General features: G+C 38.1%; 1 protein-coding gene across 1 annotated transcript in view; it reads left to right on the top strand.

Moving 5' to 3' along the window:
* The first annotated feature begins 1232 nt into the window (after positions 1-1232).
* The window catches only part of LOC126281898 (ribosome production factor 2 homolog), a 51580-nt gene continuing 28599 nt past the window's right edge, over positions 1233-24213 (top strand). The window contains exons 1-2 of the mRNA XM_049981220.1: positions 1233-1345; positions 2047-2179. Of these exons, the coding sequence (XP_049837177.1) occupies positions 1323-1345; positions 2047-2179 (156 nt within the window). The 5' untranslated portion in view covers positions 1233-1322. The remainder of the gene's footprint in view (positions 1346-2046; positions 2180-24213) is intronic.

The raw sequence follows: 24213 nt of genomic DNA, 5'->3' as shown, positions 1-24213 counted from the left end.
GTTGCACTATTTTAGTGAACAACACAGCATAAGGAACACAACTTCAAACGTTTTTCTGGTCTTAAATGTGTATTCGATGCAGTAATACGACACGAAAATATGACGCTTCTGGTCTCAGTACTGTAATTCCTTTTTGATTGCACACTTCGAATAACCGAGAAGAGAAGTATGTGCTATGAAAAGCGTGCTTTCGTAATCCATTTCTATTCACTTTCATTGTGTTTGTGTCGATAATTGATAAAGCCAGAACTCCCAAACCAATGATTAATAGTTTAGAGGCACCGATTTCTATTCGTTGCATTTTCAAGTCAAATGCAAATTTTAAATGTTCAAGTTTGCAAGATACTTACCTTATTTCCATTGGTGTCCCATAGATGTACGCAGGGATGATACAAACAAGCCAGTTCTCATGTCAACAAAGTGAAAGGTTCGTTAAATTACGAAGGAAAAGAACTGAATTTAAGATTGTCAGGCCCATTCTAGTTTACACGTGTGGTTTGTTTTTAAATTGTACCTACCAAGTGACACTCAGTGCGGCAAATAACAGCAATTTACACGGTAACGCGACAACACAGTGATTAATGTAATGATCTAAATAGCCTGGACTTAGATAGGGAACTTGGCTTTAACAAATATGTAACCCTTGAAGTACTTATAATTTAACCACTGTAACAGGTGTTCCACACATTTTACTGAAGATTTAACTAACTGCACGTAGTTACATTACTTTTGTATTAAGTCATTGCATTTTAAAACATTAGTCCCCATTTCCAGGATATTTCTTGCCAGGACTTTTCAGTTACTTGGGAATAACCAAACAATGAAAACCAAGTGTATTGCTCATTTCCAGAGAGCTCTTCGCGTTGGATTCATCGGAAATCTAACGTCAAATCACAGAAATAAAACCATACTGCAAAACTTTACAGTGCATCAGAATTTCAAGTATATGTAAGAAAATAGCGCTGAAATAAGCCCTCTTACGAATGAAACGTGATTTGTTTAAACTTTAGACTACAATCAGAAGAGTTAGTACACCTGTAAGCAACGCAAGCCGGCATTTCTTTATCATAACACTTCGCGACTACACGAAATCAAACCACCAGAAGTGAATGGTTTGGAGTAGCTAATATGGCGGATCTTCACTTGGGTCGGCTTCAAGTTTGTGACGTCATGACAACTACTCTTATTTTTACCTCCATGTTTATAATACTCGGTGTTCCTCGTACGTGTGATCTCTGGCCTATTGACTTCTTTGCAGTGAAACTTCAGTGATCACTGATTTGTGTTTAGTAAACAGTGTATCCCACGTGGTATTGAAGAAAATGGGTGTAATTCAGCGTATAAAGTGAGTGTAGTAGAAAAACAAGATAACACAGAAATTTAGTCTTGGCTGCTATGCGTGAAAAAATAAGAACCTTTTTGTGATTTGAAAATCTATGATTTTCTGAGTGGGCGGAAGGCGAAAACGAGACAGCGCTTATTGATTTAAAAATACTAGTTTTAGATGAAGTAAATCTTGTTGACTTGTATTTGATCCTTTGTGGTTGAAAATTGTGTTACGTAAAGTTCTAGGCCTAGTCTCCAAATATGTTTTACGTTTACATAATGAAAATTAAAGCAATGGCATAATTGTTTCAAAACTTAAGTTTGAATAGTATTTCTTTATCCATTATTCGTTTGGCAACCAGCAAGGTCTTCAATAGAGATACAAAGTGAAGAACTGTCAATTACAGTTTCCACTTGCATCGAGTCACATTTTTAGCGTACCACAAAGTATTATTGTGTAGGAATGGTTGGTTGAAATTTAGTGGAATTTTAAACCCATTGTGACATGTTAAAGATAATATTATGTGAAATGGACGTGTCATAAAATTCTATTTTATTATTGGTATCAACATTCTAAAGCCTTATCTTTGTTGTACACAGACCCATTACTACAAATGCAGCCTCAGATTGTTCTGGTATTTATGTGTTTGCATGATTAAGAAGTAAAACTGGTATCATTTTTACCGTTTCACACGAATTAATGCATAATAATTATTTTAGGAAAGCAAAGACTCATCGAGGAAAGAAAATTCTTCAGAGTCGAGAATCAAAATTAATAGAAGATCCCAAAGAAACTTTGTTTCTTCAGGGAAGAAAGACAAGTCAGACAGTTCTGACATGTATGAAAGACTTGGTAAGTCATCCTTTCTTTGTATTAAATTTTATTTATTATAGTATCTTGTAAATTATTACTAGTTGTTGTTGCTTTCTAGACTATACATGAGATTATCGTATAGTATATTGTTCTTTTTGTTCTACTTCACAAACATTGGTATTGTAGTGCTTTGTTTAGCCGGCCGCAGTGGTCTCGCGGTTCTAGGCGCACAGTCCGGAAACGTGCGACTGCTACGGTCGCAGGTTCCAATCCTGCCTCGGGCATGGATGTGTGTGATGTCCTTATGTTAGTTAGGTTTAAGTAGTTCTAAGTTCTAGGGGACTAATGACTACAGCAGTTGAGTTCCATAGTGCTCAGAGCCATTTGAACCATTGCTTTGTTTACTGAGAAAACTAAAAAGATAATTTAATGAAATTTTTATTGCACTCTATAATTTAGGAGTAGATCGGGTTACCACTCATAAGCCAAAGAAAGTATAATGCTACATTAAAAGACAGCACTGTCATAGTTTTGTGTTTGAATGCTTGTAAGAGTTTAGTACATAGTGCATCAGCATCATATGGAATATCAGAAGTGCTGTGGCTGTGGACTTGGGTTGGTCTAACATGATAGTATTTCTTATGTGGGTCATTCCACATTAAAGGGACCAATATTAAAAAGTGTCCCCACTCGATCATCTCCAAATCTAATGAAATTTGATGTGAAGGTTCTACATGGTCTTTGATGGTTATATACCAAGTTTCAGACCAGTATCTTCTGTGGTTGAAGTTGTAGGGGATTTTAAAGAGAGGTTACTCGCCTCCACATCATGTACGAAGGTGCAAATGTGCCAACTTTGCTAGGCTTCTTTTAAAAGTTCCAGCAAACATTTGGCCTTTGCTTTAATATACATAGACAGCTTTTTATGCTGAATCACAACATGGCAGAAGTTATGGATTTAGACATACCTAAATTTTGATACAAGTCTCTAAAGTGGCTAAAAAAATTCGTCGCGTTATTCTGAGAGCCATGGTTTGACCAACCCCTGCTACTTTCCGTATGAGCAAATCACGCCAGAACTTCAGATCTCTATTCCTACCTATGATGTTTATATATCAATCAAATTTAATTAGCACTGGATGCTCAGATGAAAAGATGTGCGTCTGCAAAGTTGGCTAAAATTTTCTAATTGCAAATTTTAGGCTATTTTTTTTGGGGGGGGGGGGGAGGGGCAATATCTCAACTGTGTCTTCTTCACCCCCCCCCCCCCCTGTCCTTCACAGCTGGATAGAGTATCATTTAAGCTTTGAAAGCTGTACTGTTTAATTTCTGGTATCTTGCCTATTGATGAGTAAGAATATCTGTCAAAAGTAGGGAAAGTGGATTACTGATAAATACAAAAATTAGGCCTAATACAATTTGAAGCCGTAAATAAAAAATGTGTTATTTTAGTGTCTCAATAGTGTAAGATTTTCATGTGGTTTAGGGAAAGTAATTATGCTAATAAGAAGTGTTTTTACTTGATTTTACAGTGTAGAATATAAATATAATAAACCCTCACAAAGTGCCTTGAAGATAATAAAATCTAGAAGGTCATAATGGAATGTTGTGTTGCTTTAGAAGGATTTACCCCTACAATGCATTTTCACTCTGTTTCCATTGGTATTTTAAAGCAGCGATAGTTTTTTTAAGGCTCTACCCTCACAGCAGTGATATACATTTCTGAATAACCACTTTCAATTGCTGCTTTCATTATTGGAAATTTTCACAGTGCCACTCTTTTGTGCAGTGTAAACTTTGTTGTTGACACTCTACAATCGTAGTGTTGAGTGCTGAGTGTTTCACTAACCAGTAATCATTGTTGTAGCTGAAGGTAGGCACAAAAACAATATGTTTTGATGGCCTAATTTTATATTTTATTTAAAAATGACACTTAATATTCTCTGTAGCCATCACAATTCTATTATGGCAAAAGGGAACTACAATCAGTTAAGGAAATGTCACCAATTGACAGGGATCTTTTTCAATGTAGGTCTGGGTTTGGTGTTACTGAAGATGCCCAAATTTTTTTCATACCAGAATGCCTTGTTGATGACAAAATTTCAGTTCCTACAGAATTTCTGCAACCCATTTGGTAAAGAAAAACATATAAAACTTGTAAACACTGCAGTGTCTCATAAGTTGAAGTTACTAACTAATGAAGCTTTTAAATCTGGTCAGAAAATTTGTACCAAATATAGACATGAAATGTCCAAAAAGAATCATCCCACCAAGATAAGCAAGAATCACCATCCACTGAATACATGGGTGTTGTTGATGCTTGATTTACTGCTAACACTTCGTTATCATCACTTGAAGAATCACTACCAAAGCTTTAGCAGATCAGCAAAAGGGATTCAATGGGATACATAAGTGCAAATGTCTGAAAGGCCAAGGTAGCATTGCAGTTGCTGGTGTGAGCCAGATAGTTACTGCTCAGATACAAATGGAAGAGTGCCATAAATGTTGTAAAGGTGTGGACATCTTAATTGAACAACTTAATCTTAAACTTCAGGCAATAGCAGTAAATTTCAAATTTTGACCCTGGCCCTAAATAGCTGCACTGCTGAAAAATCGCTAAAGAATTTGCAGTTTCAGCTAAGATGTTGAAGGAGGCCAGGAAACTAAAGATGTAACACAGGATTTTGGCACCACCTGCAAACCAAAAAGGGGGAAAAGCTCATTGATGAAATAAAACAAAATGTCCTCACTTTATTTGCTTAAATAAATGTTCATTGCTCATTGTAAGCAATATGGAAATGAACTAAGCTTCTCAAAATTTTGTGAGCTCAGGCCGAAATGGTGTAGTACAGCTGGTGCTTCTGGATCACATTCAGTATGTGTTCATGCAATTCATCAAAATGTCAAATTAATGTTGGCTTCAGCAACATCCATCCAAGACGACTACGAGGATTTGATGAAGAAAACTTTACACAGCTTGGAATTTTTACAATAAATTATGCTCCAACATTGTGAGGAATGTCCAGAAAAAATGCAGCTAGAGGCTTTTCTTGAAGACTATGACCCTGAAGAAACAATGGAATACAAGCAGTGGGTCCATGCTGGCAGACACACATTGGAAACTTACCAGAGAACTTTTGAAGATTTCATGGAGGCATTGATTTTGAAAATTACTGGTTTAAGAAGCCATCACTTTGTGTCAGAATACCAAAGTTTATATCTTAAGCGGCTAAAAAGAAATCTTGCAGAAAATGAATTAATTATATTGATAGATTTTGCTGAGAATTATTCATTTGTTGTTCAGGATACCATGCAAGGATTCCATTGGGACAATAGTCAGGTCACATTTCATGTGTCTGATGTCTATTTCGATGGCAAAGAATGTCAGAATATTAGCATCCATATGGTCAGTGACTGTTCTGTCATAATACCATTGCTTTCCTTTTCTTTGAAATAAAGTTGACAGCCTATTTAAGGACGAAGACTGAAAATAATAAGAACATTTATTACTTTAGTGATGATTCAGCTGCTCAATATAAGAATTTCAAAAATTACATTGATTTATGCCTGCACGAAAAGGATTTTGGCATCACTGCCAAATGGAAGTTTTTTGGAACACGCCACAGTAAATTGCCTTGTGTTGATATTGGAGGAACAGACAAAGGATGTACAGCCTGTACTAGTCTGTAGAGGGTCTTAAATAACCAAATATTGACTCCATGTGATTTATTCAAATTCTGTGATGATAGTAAAGATTTTTTGTGTGTCAAAAGAAAAAATTGAAAAAATCCACCCAGATCAAGAAATGAAGTTTACAATGGGACATACAGTATCTGCAACAAGAGAAAATCAATTAATTTAATCAGCTCTGAGTAAGCAAAGTTTCCAGTGATGCTACAGCATTCGCAGTTAATGCCTTCGAAGCAGATGAAGAAATTCCAGCAGTCTCAATTCCAAGTTTACAACCAGAACAGTATGTTACTTGTATGTATGGCAATTTTTGGTGGGTTGGAAACGTGAGTTTTCACGTGATCAACAAGATGTCCCTATCAGCTTTATGCGCGTGCGCGCGCGCGCCCACACACACACACACACACACACACACACACACACACACACACACACACACGGTCCTGCTCGTTCCTTCCATTGGCCGACTGCTGAAGATACCTGCTGGATTCCTAAGCAACATATCACCACCAGGAAGATAATACAATTATCCACAATCTGTCATTGACAGAATTGTAGAAATTCTTAACCAAAAATGGAACTGACTCTTTTAGTATTTTTGTTCTGCAAATTTTCTTTGTTTTTTACATTACTTGCTTTTATGTCATCTATTAAATTAATGTTTCAAACTGAGTTATACACTCAAAAAAATAATTAATTACGGGACTCAATGTGCAAAATATTTGACTTTTCAATCTTCTCGAAGTGCTAAAATAACTTGCGAAACGTATTCTTACTCGTCAAACTGAAAGATCCAGAAATTAAACAATATTTCTTTGAAAGCTTAAAGCATGCTTTTTCCAGCTGTAGCAAGAAAAAGAGGATTGCAGAAGACTCAGTTGAGATATTGCCCCTCAAAAATACCCTAAAATTTTGGCCAACTTTGCAGATGCATATCTTTTCAACTGGGCATCCAGTGATAGTTAAATTTGATTGATATACAGACATTATTGGTAGGAATAGCTATCTGAAGTTCTGCCATGATTGGCTGATATGAAAAGAAGCAGTGGTCGATCAAACCATGGCTCTCAGAATTGCGTGACAAATTTTTTAGCCACTGTAGAGGCTTGTATGTATATTTAGGTATGGCAAAATCCCTAATTTTCACCATGGTGTGATTCTGCACGAAAAGTTGATGCGGAGGTGAGTAGCCTCTCTTTAAAATCCCCTAAGAATTCAAACACTGAAGATACTGAACTGAAATTTTGGTATGTAGCCACCAAAGTCCATATAGAACATCTGCACCAAATTTCATTAAATTTGGAGACGGCTGAATAGGGACCCCTGGTCCCCTTGACATGGAATGACCCATGTACTAAATACTGTCAATAAAAAGACTCACTCTCTCATACATTGTTTGACCTAGTGGTAATATTTCATTTTATAGTGTGTTTGTTGCTAAGACAATAAGAGGAGGGCTGCCATTATCCTGTTAAGAATTAAAAAGTTTTGGAAAATAAGAAATCATCCCAAAGATATTCCTATGCTACTTGCTTTATACTGTTCAGTTTATTATTTCTGTTTTCTTACTTCTTACTGATTTTTGGGATTTCATAATTTCATTTTTGGAAATATTGCTGCTGATGCATCTCCCCCTTCCCTTCCCCCTCTTTTTTCCCCAACTGATTTGAAGGTTTCCTCTCCTGTGCCATTCTCTTCATCTCAGAGTAGCACTTGGACACAACATTCGAGTCAGCTGAACCTGATGATACTGGAAGTCTGTTTCATCACATGACATTATCATATGGCACAATTGGTCATACATCCACAAACAGGAGTAGAACAGAACACTGACAACATTTTTTAGCAACTGCATTATTTTTTGGAATGTAGGATGTGATGACACACTGATCTGTTGCGTAGTTCAGGGCCTTGGTTAGGTTGAAAGATGACAGTTAGGTTGAGAGTTGGAGTTGGGGAAGCTGTATTGAAAGCTTAGTGTGATCCTAATATTCTCTGTTTTCCTCTAGAACTGTAGGATTATTTCTTGCTGCCAGAACTCATATCAAGTTATACGATCCTTTGTTATAGTAAGTATTTTCCACATATGTCTTTCTTTTGTGATTCTGTTGAGAACCACCACTATCTTTATCTAATAATACCAATTAATTTTCAGCATCCGTCTTTAACACCAGGTCTCAGTTGTTTTGATTCTCTTCTTACCTGGGTTTCCTACCATACATGATTCATTTTCATACAATGTTGTTCTGGATGTACATACATAGAGATAGTCTTTCTTATGTTACGTGTGTGTGTGTGTGTGTGTGTGTGTGTGTGTGTGTGTGTGTGTGTGTGTGTGTTGACTATTTTCGACAGAGGCCTTGTTGTCCAAAAGCTAAATTTCCGACAGTCATTTTGTTGTGCCTTTGTGTGATTGTGTCTCCACTACATGGTGGGTAGCAACTATCCTTTTAATTATATTGTTACATTCCATCTTCGATTTTCCATTGTTAAATTTGTTGCTTATATCCAAACTTTTCTTCCGGTGAACTGTATTGCTGCCCCATCATTGATGCAGCTGGAACTGGAATGGCTGCAGTTGTCTGTTCTTCTGGAATCCAGCGTGTTTCTCTTCCAGCAGGCCAATAAAATGATTGAGCAGCTCCATGAGTATGCATGAAACTAGTCAAGGCATCTTTTTCTTCATATGAAACTTCACAGATATTTTGTATTTCCATCTTAAATACAAGCAACATACCGACCAGGTTGTAGTTCACTAATGGCAACATGCTTAGAAGTAACTTTAGCATTTCGGTCAACATTTGTTATGCAGGGCAATGTATCATCTGGTACTCTGTAGTCACTTTTTCATTAATTGGCCCATAATGGTGATGCTCTCTTATACCAGAAACTGTACATCTGTCCTCAAAATGCTTTTCTTGGTCAGTTTTTGCATCTTCAGTAATTTATTTTTTGCTATAAATAAATTCAATGCCGTGCATATATGCTTTGCAGTATTCAAACAGATCAGTTGGTGTTAAGGTTGGTTTTCGACTGAACGCTGGAGGCTACCTTTTGGCACTAAACGCTTAACTGTGTCCCCAATTCCATCACATAGTGATTTCCCCTGGCTTCTTCCAAACAAAAAAAATCCATTCTACAGTAATGCCAAATCCTTCTGATGATGGAAAAGATGTAGGAAGTTCTTGAACTTTTCATACTGGGCAGCAGGACTGTCACTAAAATAAGGAATATGCTTAATTTCTGTGAAAGCGCACTTCAGGGGTTTGATGAAGTCGGTTAAAAACGCATGCGCTGCAGCTTTATCATGTCAGAGATAATCACTCATTACACAGTAGCTGATGCTTCTTAGTTATTCATTATCATTGTAGTAAAATGAATGTAACATATCTCGGGTATGTTCAAGTGAAATCCTTGAACTACATCTTGGACAACTAAAGAATAATTTTCAGCAAAATCCATTAATGTAATCAATTCTCCTAGTTTGATACCTTCTTTAGTCAATTGCAAATGCTTGCTCTGATGCTTTTCAATGACATGGTGAGTAGAAAGGGCCAAAAGTTTTGTAACTAATTCTCCAGTGAATTCTTCAACTGCTGTTTCTCTGGATTCAAGTGTATCTCTGTCATTGTGAATCCTCTGTTTAAACTGAATAGGATCCTCAAGATCAGTCTATGCTAAAACACTTACCAAATATTCCTTTAGAGCTTCTGTTATTGGACATACTTCTCAGCGATGAAGCATGCAATCCATCGTTCCAAGATTACAGTCTATTTTGCTCAGTAAAACTTTGTAATCATCTTATATTGGACCGTGTGCCAAAATTAGTTTCACACTCTAATGTATTGTGCCGACGTAAACTGAGTGTGAATCAGCTGCACGTACAGTCACACTCCATGTTGGCCTTAATTCACAAAATCGAGTGAGGTGGCGCAGTGGTTAGCACACTGGACTCGCATTCGGAAGGAAGACTGTTCATTCCTGTCTCCCGCCATCCTGATTTAGGTTTTCCGTGATTTCCCTAAATCGCTTCAGGCAAATGCCGGGATGGTTCCTTTGAAAGGGCACGGCCAATTCCCTTCCCCATCCTTTCCTCATCCGAGCTTGAGCTCCGTCTCTAATGACCTCGTTTTCGACGGGACGTTAAACACTAATCTCCTCCTCCTCCTTAATCCACAAAATTTGGAAAATCCAATTTCCTGTACATTTTATTGCAATAACCAACAAATCTTTCTTTTAAGTCGCTCAGAAACAAGTACTTTTATTTTTGAACCTTCTATCCATCTATTTGAACAGTAGTACAGTCCTTTTTATCTGAACAAATCCGGCCAAATCCTTCATCATTAAAATTCTCTGTGACTCTTGCCTTCACAGTCTCAGAAAGCTTTTTTCCACATTTATCTTTGCTCTGTTCAAGTATTTCCTGTTCAGCTTTTAACTTTCTACCCTTTCTTACCATTCTTTCTGGGACGCAAAAGTCCTCCGCAGTATTTTTGATAGACCGTCTTAGGGAACTAAGATCAGAATTTGAATTTTCTCATTATGATTAGATGTACGTAATTTAACTTTCAATTCTTGAATCAGCTGGCTGCACTCTAGCAAGTCAAGTATTGTTTGCTTACACATGGTTGCTCCAGTTCACTGGGATAAATCCTCCAACTGCTGCAATTTTCTTAATAATTACACCTTCAACTTGATACATTTTTCTCTTTGCATAGTCCTTTGTATTCCTTGCACCAATTTGTTGAAATTTTAGTAGTGATATTCCAACAGCTGTTAAGCTTGCTTTCAAATTGTGAGAAACATTAATCTCATCACCGTCATCCAATTGAGATGTAACTTCCATTTGTGAATATTTCATTGTATCAGATTCTTTTATATAGTATAGGCACAGTTTGCAGACTTGTTTAATATCATACATGGTTATCCTTTTTAGCTGGTCAGATGTTTCCAAATTGATTGAGTGCAAACTTTTTCATGCAGTTTGGTTTTTCGTACCAAAAGGGTTGCAGCACGATCTTTGCAAAAATTCAAAACTTTGTGGGACCAAAGCTGCATGATAGAAGCATAGCTGAGCATTTTCAGTTGTATGTGAACCACTGCATCGAGTAAGCAGTTCTTGTTGATCTAATGAAACTTTCAGTCCTTTTAAGGCACTATGTGTCATTAAATGGCATGGGGAATCAGCATTTCTATAACTGCATACATTGACTTGATCTCGTTTCTCCGTTTTAATAACGACTTGATAAGATTGAAACACTAACATCAAATTGTTGAGTCCTAAAGAAAGAAAAGAAAGAAAATTAATGAGTGTACAGTTAGTATTGACAAAAGAATTATGTAGTAGCTTTTAGTACAGTTAAATGTAGCAATGAACTTATCATAAAGCTATTTAAATTTTTATTAATCACCAAATAAACAACACAGTTAATATTGAAACAATGGTCTTGTAATCAATAAAATGTCAATTTTTCACTTTACTCAGAGAGACACCAAAATGGAAATAAGTATTTCTAATAGAATGAAAAGTTCTTTATTGACTGGTGTTAATGAATGTGTCCATTTTGAGACAACAACTTTGAACACAAGTATAATTTGGTACATTCACTTTTTTTAGAAAATTTGCAGGATGGTAGAACAGTAATTAAACACACAAACTAGACCCTAATTTGTGAAATATCGAACAGTCAGACAGACATGCCTTGTTAAAGTGTGAGGCAAATTTGTCACAACAGGATTTGTTGCCCACTTCGAAATGAGATTATGCCAAAAGCATTGCTTTCTGAACTTTACATGCATCATTTGTGTGTGGAGCTCAAAACGTTGATCAACTATGCCCAAAAGCAAGAGACTTAGATTAAGAACAGTGGCATGCTGTTGATTTCTTTGTGACTTTTCCGTCTCCAAAAAAGTGGTCTTCACAAAAATGGCTCTAGTACCTGAATCAAGTTACATGTGAACCTGAATCTTTGCGGAAGTTCATCAGATCCCTCAGGTACACACTATAAATTTCATCAAAATTGAAGATGGTGGAGCTGGGAGCATGTTCTAAACTAGGATACTTGACATGGAATGACCCATTATTATTGTCCCTTTTGTGTTCTTATGTATATTACCCATCCTTACCTGTAGTGCATACTTACTTAACTAAGGAATTCAAATGTATTGCACCACAACTCATTGACATTGCCATGTGGTTTATCTAGACTGTAAAACCATAAGAAAGTTCAGTTTACTTACTTCTTGCCTCCATTGTGAATTGTAATGTCAGAACTTTCTGTTGGTGCCTTTATCTCTCCTGAAGCCAACGGAACATCATCTAACAGACCACTAGTTTCCTCTTCCATTTTTCCGTACATTATACTGATCAGCAACTTGGCTGTATGAGCTATTTTCTGGATCATATGAATGATATTCTTCCAAAAATTTTATTGTCTGTTGCCTCATAGATTCTACACACATAACCTGAATACAGGCTTGTTTATCACTTCTCCCCAGTGTCCTAAGAAATTCTGCAGAAATGTTACTTGTGCCTTCTGCATTGTTTGATTGCAGGTTTTATGAAGGTTTGTCAAACTTTGATTGCAATATTCCAAATCAACACTGAGTTGTTCTTCTATCATACTATCAGGAAGTTACCAGCCTTTGTAAAGGTCCTCAAAGTATCTCTTTCACATTATCATAGAAGTTATTTTACACATTTGATAGCACCACTTACGCTTTAAATTTTCGGGAAGTTATCTAGAGTTTTCTGTGTGTTTCATGTGTCCTAATGATCCTTTGCTTTTCAGTTTTTCCATGCTTCAGCTGAGGCTGTTTTGCATTGTCTTCCTTCACTTCCTGTTGATTTAATGTGTTTGTGACATATTGCTTTATTCCTTTCATTTCTTTGATTTTTTACGTACTCCTTTAGTTGATCAACTGAAGTATTACTTCAAACAATGGAAACTCCAGGTAGGAATATCAACAGTGTAAGAAAAGGTAGCTTGCAACTTATCACAAAGATAGCATACTAAGTTGCAGACAGACATATTTAAAAAAACACTTGGACTTCACACAAGGAGGCACATCTCACACACACAACTGCCAACACCAGCAGCTTGGGCCAGTCTGGCAGAGTTGGTGGTCATGTGCACATGAGGTGTGCTTGCTTAGGCAAGTGAATGGTGCGTGTTTCTCTTTTTCCAGAAAAGGGTGTGGCTGAAAGCTTATGTATAAGTTGTGCCTCTCGGCAACTTAGCGTGTTATCTTTATGGTAAGTAGCGATCTATCTTTCCCTACATTGAAGTATTTCCTCAATTGGACACAGTTTCTTTTTAATTACCTTCCTTGTGTCTATATTTTTCTGTTCAGCTCCTGTTATTTTAAATGGTTTAAGGAGTAAAGGTAAAAACTTGCCAAATAGTAGAGAAGATGTGTTATTGGAAGACACTTGAAACAAGGCTGAAAACTTGACTAGCATTCAAATGAATCCTTGCATGAGCTGGAAGATGTGCATGTGCTCCCCCCCCACGTGCGCGCGCACACACACACACACACACACACACACACACACACACACACACACACACACACTGCTGCTGCTGCTGTTACCCCGATTTCCTTAATATGAACTAAAGTTTGGTGGGGATAGTATGATAGTATATTTCAGGTGCAAAACTATTTAAACAAGTTGTTATTCATTCTCGTTTGTACATTATGCATAATTATTGCTAAGACATGTGAGTTTTACTCCTGTAGATACAATTTAGGATTGGAAGTATTCATGGATAGAATGTTGTCTCATTGCATGAGTTGTTGCTTACTTTTTACAAAAAGCTTTAGAGCATAATGTGCTGATGGTGGTATTCACTTCCTTATGTGGACCTACTGGATATTAAAATTTTAAAATTGTGATTTGATCAGTTTTCCTATGAGTACAATACTTTTTTTACAAGTTATCAGCAGTTACTTTTGTCTGTATGTGTGAACATGTTCTCTCTCTCTCTCTCTCTCTCTCTCTCTCTCTCTCTCTCTCTCTGTCTCCCTCTCCCCACCCCCTCCCACCCTCCTGATTTGAGTTAACTGAACGTACTTTGACCCATGACTTAATGTTGGTGTGGTTTGCAATGCCATATGTGCAGAGAGACAGAGTAGAGCACCAACAATTTTTTTAAAAATATTTCTTCTTAGAATTATGTTGTACTAACATTTTGGTATGAACTGTACGAGCTGAACTATCATCATTTCTAGTTTGCAGGAATGGCCTTGGAATGAGTGTCTTGATGTTTATTTCCTCCATATTCTGAAGTCCTTCAAGCTATGTAGTCATTTTTGCTGCCTGTTCAGTGAATATATATTTCAAATGCTGATATCCAGGTACTTTCAGCTTGGTCAGCTCTACAGTCTTTTTAGAAACTTGGCCTCTAGATACCTGCCTCCGTTCATCCATATCCGTTGCTTTCCCCTGCAGCTCCTCAGCCCATTGCTTTGAGATCCCCTCCTATATCTTCAAGCCACCTTTTCCCGGGTCTTCCTCTTCTCCCGTCAAGCTTTCCTGTACACACCTTCGTAACATTCAAGAGTTTCTGGCATTCTCTTTATACGACCAGATTCGTCTTTGCTAGATTTTCTTTGCATTATTCATCTGTTCTTTGTCATACTGTCAGAGACAGCAAAGCACATGGAAGAGCAGCTGAACGAGATGGACAGTGTCTTGAAAGGAGGACATCAACAATAGCAAAACGAGGGTAATGGAATGTAGTCGAATTAATCAGGTGATGCTGAAGGAATTAGATTAGCAAATGAGACGCTTAAAATAGTAGATGAGTTTTGCTATTTGGGCAGTAAAATAACTGATGATGGTCGAAGTAGAGGGGGCATACAATGTAGACTGCCAATGGCAAGATAAGTGTTAATGAAGAAGAGAAATTTGTTAACATTGAGCATAGATTTAAGTGTCAGGAAGTCATTTCTGAAAGTATTTGTATGGAGTGTAGCCATGTATGGTAGTGAAACATGGACAATAAACAGTGTAGACAAGAAGAGAATAGGAGCTTTCAAAATGTGGTGCTACAGAAGAATGCTGAAGATTAGATGGGTAGATCACATAACTAATAAGGTGATACTGAATAGAATAGGGGAGAAGAATAAATTGTGGCACAGTTTGTCTAGAAAAAGGGATCGATTGGTAGGACACATTCTAAGATATCACCAATTTAGTATTGAAGGAAAGTGTGGAGGATAAAAATTGTTGAGGGAAACCAAGAAATGAATACACTGAGCAGATTCGGAAGGATATGAGAGATAGAGTAGCGTGGGAAGCTGCATCAAACCAATCTCTGGACTGAAGACCACAACAACAAAATTCATCTGTTCAAATAGCGTAGTTCTGTGTTTGTCCTTATTCTCCAGCTTTCTTCCTCTCTCACTGACCCAAATATTTTTCTCAAAATCTTGCATTTTCATCTCAACAACCAGCCTTCTTCCTTTGTAGTCTTTCCGGGCTTCTGATCCTTGCATTAATGTAACCATATTTTTGTTTTTTTAATTTTTTTATTCATACTAACATTTCTCGACTTGAATACATTCCACAAGGAACAATAACACCAGTTTCCACTTGACATCCTTCCTTGAATTTCTACTGCTATCCTATCTGTCTTCTGTGTTATTGAACCTAAATATATAAACTCTTCCACTCTTCGATGTTCTCCCTCGATTATTTTCATTGAAAAGGCATTCCGAAGGCAGAATAATTATCCTTCAAAACTGATGCATTCCTTGCAATTAATGCTGCATCATCACCGTATGTCACCACTTAGACTTGCCCTCTAAATACTTGCCCTGTAGATCTGTTGGCATTTGTCGAATTACATTCTGTAGTGGTAAGTTAAATTGCAGTGTAGAAATCACCTCTCTCTGTCACAGCCGCTCCGTACATAGAACTCTCCTCAACTCTTTTTTTCCTATTTCGACCATGCAGACTGTTGCTTCTGGCACCCCCACTAATTTTAGTGGGATCTCAAAATCATTCATGCTAAGGAAAGTCTTATTTCTGTATAGATTGTCACATACTTTTTTTAAAAAAATGAGTGTTGTTTATTCCTAAAATTTCCATTGCTTTGGAATATTGGATTGTCATAGATAATGGGAAATGTGTTCCGTGCTATTTTAACAACAATGCCAACAGTTTGAGACTAGCAACAAATGACATAAGAATCAGTACAGCATTACTGAGATAGTAATGTACCTTTTACCAGCTACCACCTGTTCTGTATGGAAGTTTCTTGCTGCCGTCATTGGAGCTTTCACTCTTACTATAGCCGCACCCATTCCCTTCACCTTTCATGTCTCTGCTGGAGACAGTGAGACTGATTTCTGATCCAGCATCAACCTCATATCGATAGAGATCTTCTACTTCTTCACCTTCACAGAATTTTTCGATCTTTGCTTGAAGTTTACATGATTACTGGAAATAATATTAATAAAAAACTGTAAATCAGATGTTTCAGAAACCAGTTATTTTAAATGGCTTTAACATTCAGGGTAAACTGGAGATGAACAAATGGTATATCCAAAAGCCGGTTGTTTTAGCAGTAACTGTCATCCCTAGGAGGGTCACACAAGTTGGAAAGGCCTCAATAGAGGAGCTAGACAAATTGTATCTCACATGGGGGGGGGGGGGGGGGGGGGTGGCTCTGTAGGTGAGAAGAGCCAACCATCCCCAGGGGAGTAAATGCCAAGGGAAAATTCTGGTGCTCCGAGTTGGGGCTGGGCATGAGGCTGACAACCTCTTCCCGTAAAGTTGAATTTATCCTAATGGAGGTAGATGTAAAAAAAAAAGCATTTACTGTTTGGAGAACACCTAAAAATATCTAAAAACATAAGTTCCATGAATGAGCCTTAAGCTTTAAACAATCCGTATTATTGTTTTCAAGTCTCAAGCTAGTGGTGTGGACAGTCCAGCTTGAACAAGTTTGATGTTTTTTAACAAATTTCACCGACTTCAAATATGCAACAGAAACCCACAAGTTGCTGTTAACTAATACAAGCTTTAGGGAGAACAGAATGTACTGCTTTCAAATTTTTAGCAAAGAATTGTGTGTGTTGAGTTTACCAATTGATGGCACATTTTTAAATTTATAATTTACTTATTGTGTAATTTGAGGGATTCCATGTTGAGGGTAGATAGTTCTTCCATATTTTTGGATGGTTATATCATGATTTTAAAGTGATTTGTACATTTCTGTGAGATCTGACATCTAAAAAATTTTGTAGCTCTTTTTATATTTTTGTGCTTCCCTTGGTGATGTATGTTACAATGTTCACGTTTTACTGAACTGATTTTGGTACATTATTTGCTGTGCGATTTATTTATTAGTGTACGTGTATTAAGTGGTTACACTGTCACTGATTTCTAAATCTTTCCCTACCATTAGTATTTGATCCTGCCTATTGCAATCCATGATGTCTCCTATTATCTGCAACTAATGTCAGTACTTGGTTTTAAATTTATTATTTTTTATTTATTTCTCCTTGTGGGTGGCTTGTTGTGCATATCACTTACCTGCAGCTCATGAAGATGAATGTGGTGAGAATATATAGTGTTCTACTAATGATGACGATAGAAGAGAGAGGATAAAACTTGACACTATTGGCAAATAGTCACCTCTTCTCGAATAGCACCAGGTTTACTGATGAGCTTAATGACCGAGGTGACAAAGACCACCATCAAACATGTGAATATGCTGTCTCTACTGTTGCGAGGTTTGAAATGTAACACAGGACATTAATCTGGTCAAGTGATCAGAAATTTTACGCTACAACTTCTCCTAGCAAGTGATCAGAAATTTTACACTACAACTTCTCCTAGTTCTGTGCAACTCGAAAGTCACCACGAAACACATATACAGAGTGGCCAGAAACAGTCTGAAAAGCTTGTAAGGGTCTTGCAGGGGAGGCTGTGCTGAGAAGTAATTGTTAAGAAAAAATTCTATATGTTACACTGTTTCCGAGTCATTTAGCATTGAAGTTTGCCAGTCATATCGTTGCATGTGCAAATTCAAGCAGTCTGCCAGAGACAGTGTTGCCAGACTTGTTTTTCGTTCGGTTTCCTCAAGCTGAACAAACATAACTTTTGCTCACCTACCTTAAATTTATCACTTCTGAAAAAGGTACATTGTAACTAGTAATGGGCATTTGTACAAGTGGTAACTCGTGGACCCTATGATGTCTGTGCATTACTTTATTTTAGCCCATGCAAGTACTTGAATTTGCCCACGCATGCAAAGACTTGATTGGCTAACGTCAGTGCTAATTAATTCACAAATTGTGCAACATATTGAATATTTTTGTAACACTTATTTCTCAGAGCTACTTGGCCTACGATACCCTCACAAGGTTTTCAGACTGTTTCTGACCACTTTGTTACGTTTCTCCTTGCAACCACGAAATAACTATGAAGTATGTGCCACAATGATTTAAATGCTGATTCAGAAACTATATTATTTGCTAATGAATCAAGTATACTACTCAAGGGTCTAAACTCAGCCTTAATAGACAGCTGGGTTGATACCCCAACAAGCTGTTCTTACAGTCAGTCTCGTTATTTCTGCGTACTCTTTTGTCTGTGGGTGTTATAATTTTGATAATGAGGGCAGGCATCAGTAATCTTAAAAATAAATTAATAATTAGTAGACAGACAGAGGAAAGATAAATGAGTACTGTTGATGTATTGAACTTTTTTTTAAAACAGAAGCTGTTCACATTGGCACTTCATCACTTAAGCTGCGGTGTAAAAGGTCTGTTTTTGATGTATCATAAAACATTCTTTTGTTGCAAAGAAATGGGAATGTTCGGTTGCGTAACAGTAATTATTACTATTGTATTTGCTTGTTCACTTTCATCGTTTTGTCATTTTGGTGAGTGGAAGTCTGCCCTCAATCACCATATTCATTCTGGCTATTGTTTATCATGTAAGTACTAACAATTTACATTTACTGTGATTCTGAATATAAAGAATGTGATCAATAAAGTTCATCATTACCCATGCCACAACAGCAAGTCTCATACATCCAAAATAACCATGAATACAAACTGAAGCTTTTATACCTATGTCCGTACAAGAGCAGAAGCACAATGTTCAAAAATTTTCAATTGTTAACAGTTACTTTACCCTATTCCTCCATAAATAATTATCAATATCTGTTCAAGGACAGTTTCTTTGCTGACTGGAACAGTTAAAAGAGCTAGGATAATGGCAGCCACTCACCTGTAGCTAATTAATTAATTAATTAATTGTTTTATTGGTCCATTTCACGATTTTTGTACATACTTACAAACTGGTATTGGAGGGATAAATTTTTGTGAGATGATGATATGAAACAACATGAATTTATGTGATAATTACGAATTTATGAGGGTGGTTTGAAAAGGTCTGATGGAGCCATATCAGGTGAATGAGGCAGGTGTGACCACAATTTGTACCTTAGTTCGTGTAATTTTGGCTTGGCGACAGCACATGTGTGCATCACGCATTGTCTTGATGGAAGATGACTTTCTTCCTTGCTAAACCTGGCCTTTTTTCACGTATCTTTTGGTGCAATTTGTCCAGGAGGTCAGCATAGAATTCTCCAGCAATTGTTTGCCCAATGGGGAGATAATCTACCAACATAATCCCCTCCGTATCCCAGAATACTGATGCTGTGGCCTTTCCCACCAAAGGAATTGTCTTTGCTTTCTTTGGTGGAGGAGAATCAGCATGTTTCCACTGCTTTGATTGTTTTGCCTCTGAGGTAAAGTAGTGCACCCAAGTTTCATCTGTGGTCGCAAACCAGCACAAAAAATTTTCCAGAATGAGATTTTCACTTTGCAGCGGAGTGTGCGCTGATACGAAACTTCCTGGCTGATTAAAACTGTGTGCTGGACCGAGACTTGAACTCGGGACCTTTGTCTTTCACAGGCAAGTGCTCTACCAATTGAGCTACCCAAGCACGACTCATGCCCTGTCCACACAGCTTCACTTACGCCAGTACCTCATCTCCTACCTTCCAGACTTTACAGAAGCTCTCTTGCGAAAAAATCTTGTTCGTTTCTCCTAAAACAGGCCAAACATTGTTCCAATATATCCATTCTCATGCATTTTTAATCCACTGTCAAGAGTTGCGCCACCAGTCTAGCAGATTTTTTTTTTTCATTTCTAAATCTTCAGTTAAAATGTGATATACCCTTTCAGATGACGTCTGGAAAGCATGAACAATTTCATGCACTTTCAATTGGTGATCCTCTATGACCATTTTGTGCACTTTTGCAATGATTTCTGGAGTAGTGACACATATTGGCTTTATAAAGTACTTAATCACTGTTTGAAGCTCAATTTTTTTCCATCTTCGCAAATCACTATGCGGGAACAACAACAGAGGCACATCAACGCCACAGCTCTTCCAAGAGCACTGATGCAGCACGTGTTTACAGGCAGCAGGTCACTGAATATAAAGTGAACAACTCATTGCACTAGTGCTGATCTCTCATGGTGATTGCGAGAACTTTTCAACCACCCTCATGTATCTATTACAATATAAATAAGTTATATTAAAAACAAAGATTCCATGACTTATCAAACGGGAAAGCGCTGGTAGATAGGCACAATTAAAAAAACACACAAACAAAATTTCGAGCTTTCGCAACCCACGGTTGCTTCATCCGGAAGGAGGGAAGGAGAGGGAAAGATGAAAGGATGTGGGTTTTAAGGGAGGGGGTAAGGAGTCATTCCAATCCCGTGAGCGGAAAGATTTACCTTAGGGGGAAAAAAAGGACAGGTATACACTCTCGCGCACACACACACATATCCATCCACACATTAACAGACACAAGTAGACATATTTAAAGGCAAAGAGTTCGGCAGAGATGTCAGTCGATGCGGAAGTGCAGAGGCAAAGATGTTGTTGAATGACAGGTGAGGTATGAGTGGCAGCAACTTGAAATTAGCGGAGATTGAGGCCTGGTGGATAACGGGAAGAGATGATATATTGGAGGGAAAGTTCTCATCTCCGGAGTTCGGATAGGTTGGTGTTAGTGGGAAGTATCCAGATAACCCGAACTGTGTAACACTGTGCCAAGATGTGCTGGCCGTGCACCAAGGCATGTTTAGCCATGGGGTGATCCTCGTTACCAACAAACACTGTCTGCCTGTGTCCATTCATGCGAATGGACAATTTGTTGCTGGTCATTCCCACATAGAAAGCGTCACAGTGTAGGCAGGTCAGTTGGTAAATCACGTGGGTGGTTTCACACGTGGCTCTGCCTTTGATCGTGTACACCTTCCGGATTACAGGACTGGAGTAGGTGGTGGTGGGAGGGTGCATGGGACAGGTTTTACACTGGGGGTGGTTACAAGGGTAGGAGCCAGAGGGTAGGGAAGGTGGTTTGGGGATTTCCTAGGGATGAACCAAGAGGTATGAAGGTTAGGTGGACGGCGGAAAGACACTCTTGGTGGAGTGGGCAGTATTTAATGAAGGATGGATCTCATTTCTGGGCAGGATTTGAGGAAGTTGTATCCCTGCTGGAGAGCCACATTCAGAGTCTGATCCAGTCCCGGGAAGTATCCAGTCACAAGTGGGGCACTTTTGGTGTTCTTCTGAGAGAGGTTTTGGGTTTCAGGGGATGGGGAAGTGGCTCTGGTTATTTGCTTCTGTTGTTGGTGTACTGGTTCAGGGATTCAGAACTGGAGCAGATTTGTTTGCCACGAAGGCCTAGGCTGTAGGGAAGGAACCGTTTGATATGGAATGTGTGGCAGCTGTCATAATGCTGCTTGTTGGTGGGTTTGATGTGGATGGATGTGTGAAGCTGGCCATTGGACAGATGGAGGTCAATGTCTAGGAAATGGCATGGGGTTTGGAGTAGGACCAGATGAATCTGATGGAACCAAAGGAGTTGAGGTTGGAGAGGAAATTCTGGAGTTCTTCTTCACTGAGAGTCCAGGCTTGGGTAACCAAGAAGGCTTCTTCTAAGCGACCCATAAATAGGTTGGCATACGAGGGGGCCATCCTGGTGCCCATGGCTGTCCCCTTTAATTGCTGGTATGTCTGGCCTTCAAAAGTGAAGTAGTTGTGGGTCAGGATGAAGCTGGCTAAGGTGATGAGGAAAGAGGTTTTAGGTAGGGTGGCAGGTGATCGGCGTGAAAGGAAGTGCTCCATTGCAGCGGGGCCCTGGACGTGTGGGATATTTGTGTATAGGGAAGTGGCATCAATGGTTACAAGGATGGTTTCTGGCTGTAACAGACTGGGTAAGGATTCCAGGCGTTCGAGAAAGTGGTTGGTGTCTTTGATGAAGGATGGGAGACTGCATGTAATGGGTTGAAGGTGTTGATCTACGTAGGCAGAGATACGTTCTGCGGGGGCTTGGTAACCAGCTACAATGGGGCGGCTGGGATGTTTGGATATAAATAAGTTTATATACATAAAACTGTGAAAAAAGGGTACATTCAGATTACTGTCTTAATGCTCTTCTCAAGAACTTATATCGGTTTTCTAGTTGAAAAGCAAGAGGCTTTTTAACATCATTGTGTTGATAACAGCGTGCAGTTTTTTTTTTTTTAAAGGAAGCAAAATGTACATTACATCATGGCACTTTTCTTATGAATTTACAACAATTACTCTTTTTAATTAAACAAGCAGAGTAATAGTTACAGTTTTTGTGGCATCTTCGTGACTATAGTTTACAGCGTTTGCATTTGTACAATTCATACAAATTTAATGATTAGAAAATATTTGCAAATTATATGACATACACTAACACTGACTATGTTAGTGACTGAAGTAAAGTTTTTTCCCTGCTATTAAGGGCTCATAGTGTCTAAGTTTTGTTTTTGCATATTCACTATGCAGTTCCATTTTCTGTCATGTATTGTGCTTATAAAATAATTGTTTCATTTTCTTGCACTAGTTGCTCTTCAGTGTCCGTTATTTTCTTAAAGAAATACGTTGTTGTTGTTGTTGTTGTTGTTGTCTTCAGTCCTGAGACTGGTTTGATGCAGCTCTCCATGCTACTCTATCCTGTGCAAGCTGCTTCATCTCCCAGTACCTACTGCAACCTACATCCTTCTGAATCTGCTTAGTGTACTCATCTCTCGGTCTCCCTCTACGATTTTTACCCTCCACGCTGCCCTCCAATGCTAAATTTGTGATCCCTTGATGCCTCAAAACATGTCCTACCAACCGATCCCTTCTTCTAGTCAAGTTGTGCCACAAACTTCTCTTCTCCCCAATCCTATTCAATACCTCCTCATTAGTTACGTGATCTATCCACCTTATCTTCAGTATTCTTCTGTAGCACCACATTTCGAAAGCTTCTATTCTCTTCTTGTCCAAACTAGTAATCATCCATGTTTCACTTCCATACATGGCTACACTCCAAACAAATACTTTCAGAAACGACTTCCTGATACATAAATCTATATTCGATGTTAACAAATTTCTCTTCTTCAGAAACGCTTTCCTTGCCATTGCCAGTCTACATTTTATATCCTCTCTACTTCGACCATCATCAGTTATTTTACTTCCTAAATAGCAAAACTCCTTTACTACTTTAAGTGTCTCATATCCTAATCTAATTCCCTCAGCATCACCCGATTTAATTTGACTACATTCCATTATCCTCGTTTTGCTTTTGTTAATGTTCATCTTATATCCTCCTTTCAAGACACTGTCCATTCCGTTCAACTGCTCTTCCAAGTCCTTTGCCGTCTCTGACAGAATTACAATGTCATCGGCGAACCTCAAAGTTTTTACTTCGTCTCCATGAATTTTAATACCTACTCCAAATTTTTCTTTTGTTTCCTTTACTGCTTGCTCAATATACAGATTGAATAACATCAGGGAGAGGCTACAACCCTGTCTCACTCCTTTCCCAACCACTGCTTCCCTTTCATCCCCCTCGACTCTTATTACTGCCATCTGGTTTCTGTACAAATTGCAAATAGCCTTTCGCTCCCTGTATTTTACCCCTGCCACCTTTAGAATTTGAAAAAGAGTATTCCAGTCAACATTGTCAAAAGCTTTCTCTAAGTCTACAAATGCTAGAAACGTAGGTTTGCCTTTTCTTAATCTTTCTTCTAAGATAAGTCGTAAGGTCAGTATTGCCTCACGTGTTCCAACATTTCGACGGAATCCAAACTGATCCTCCCCGAGGTCTGCATCTACCAGTTTTTCCATTCGTCTGTAAAGAATTCGCGTTAGTATTTTGCAGCCGTGGCTTATTAAACTGATAGTTCGGTAATTTTCACATCTGTCAGCACCTGCTTTCTTTGGGATTGTAATTATTATATTCTTCTTGAAGTCTGAGGGTATTTCGCCTGTCTCATACATCTTGCTCACCAGCTGGTAGAGTTTTGTCATGACTGGCTCTCC

Source organism: Schistocerca gregaria, chromosome 7, assembly GCF_023897955.1.
Source record: "Schistocerca gregaria isolate iqSchGreg1 chromosome 7, iqSchGreg1.2, whole genome shotgun sequence".
NCBI lineage: Eukaryota > Metazoa > Arthropoda > Insecta > Orthoptera > Acrididae > Schistocerca > Schistocerca gregaria.
Note: the sequence above shows the minus strand (reverse complement) of the source record. Positions and strands in the feature narration are given on the sequence as shown.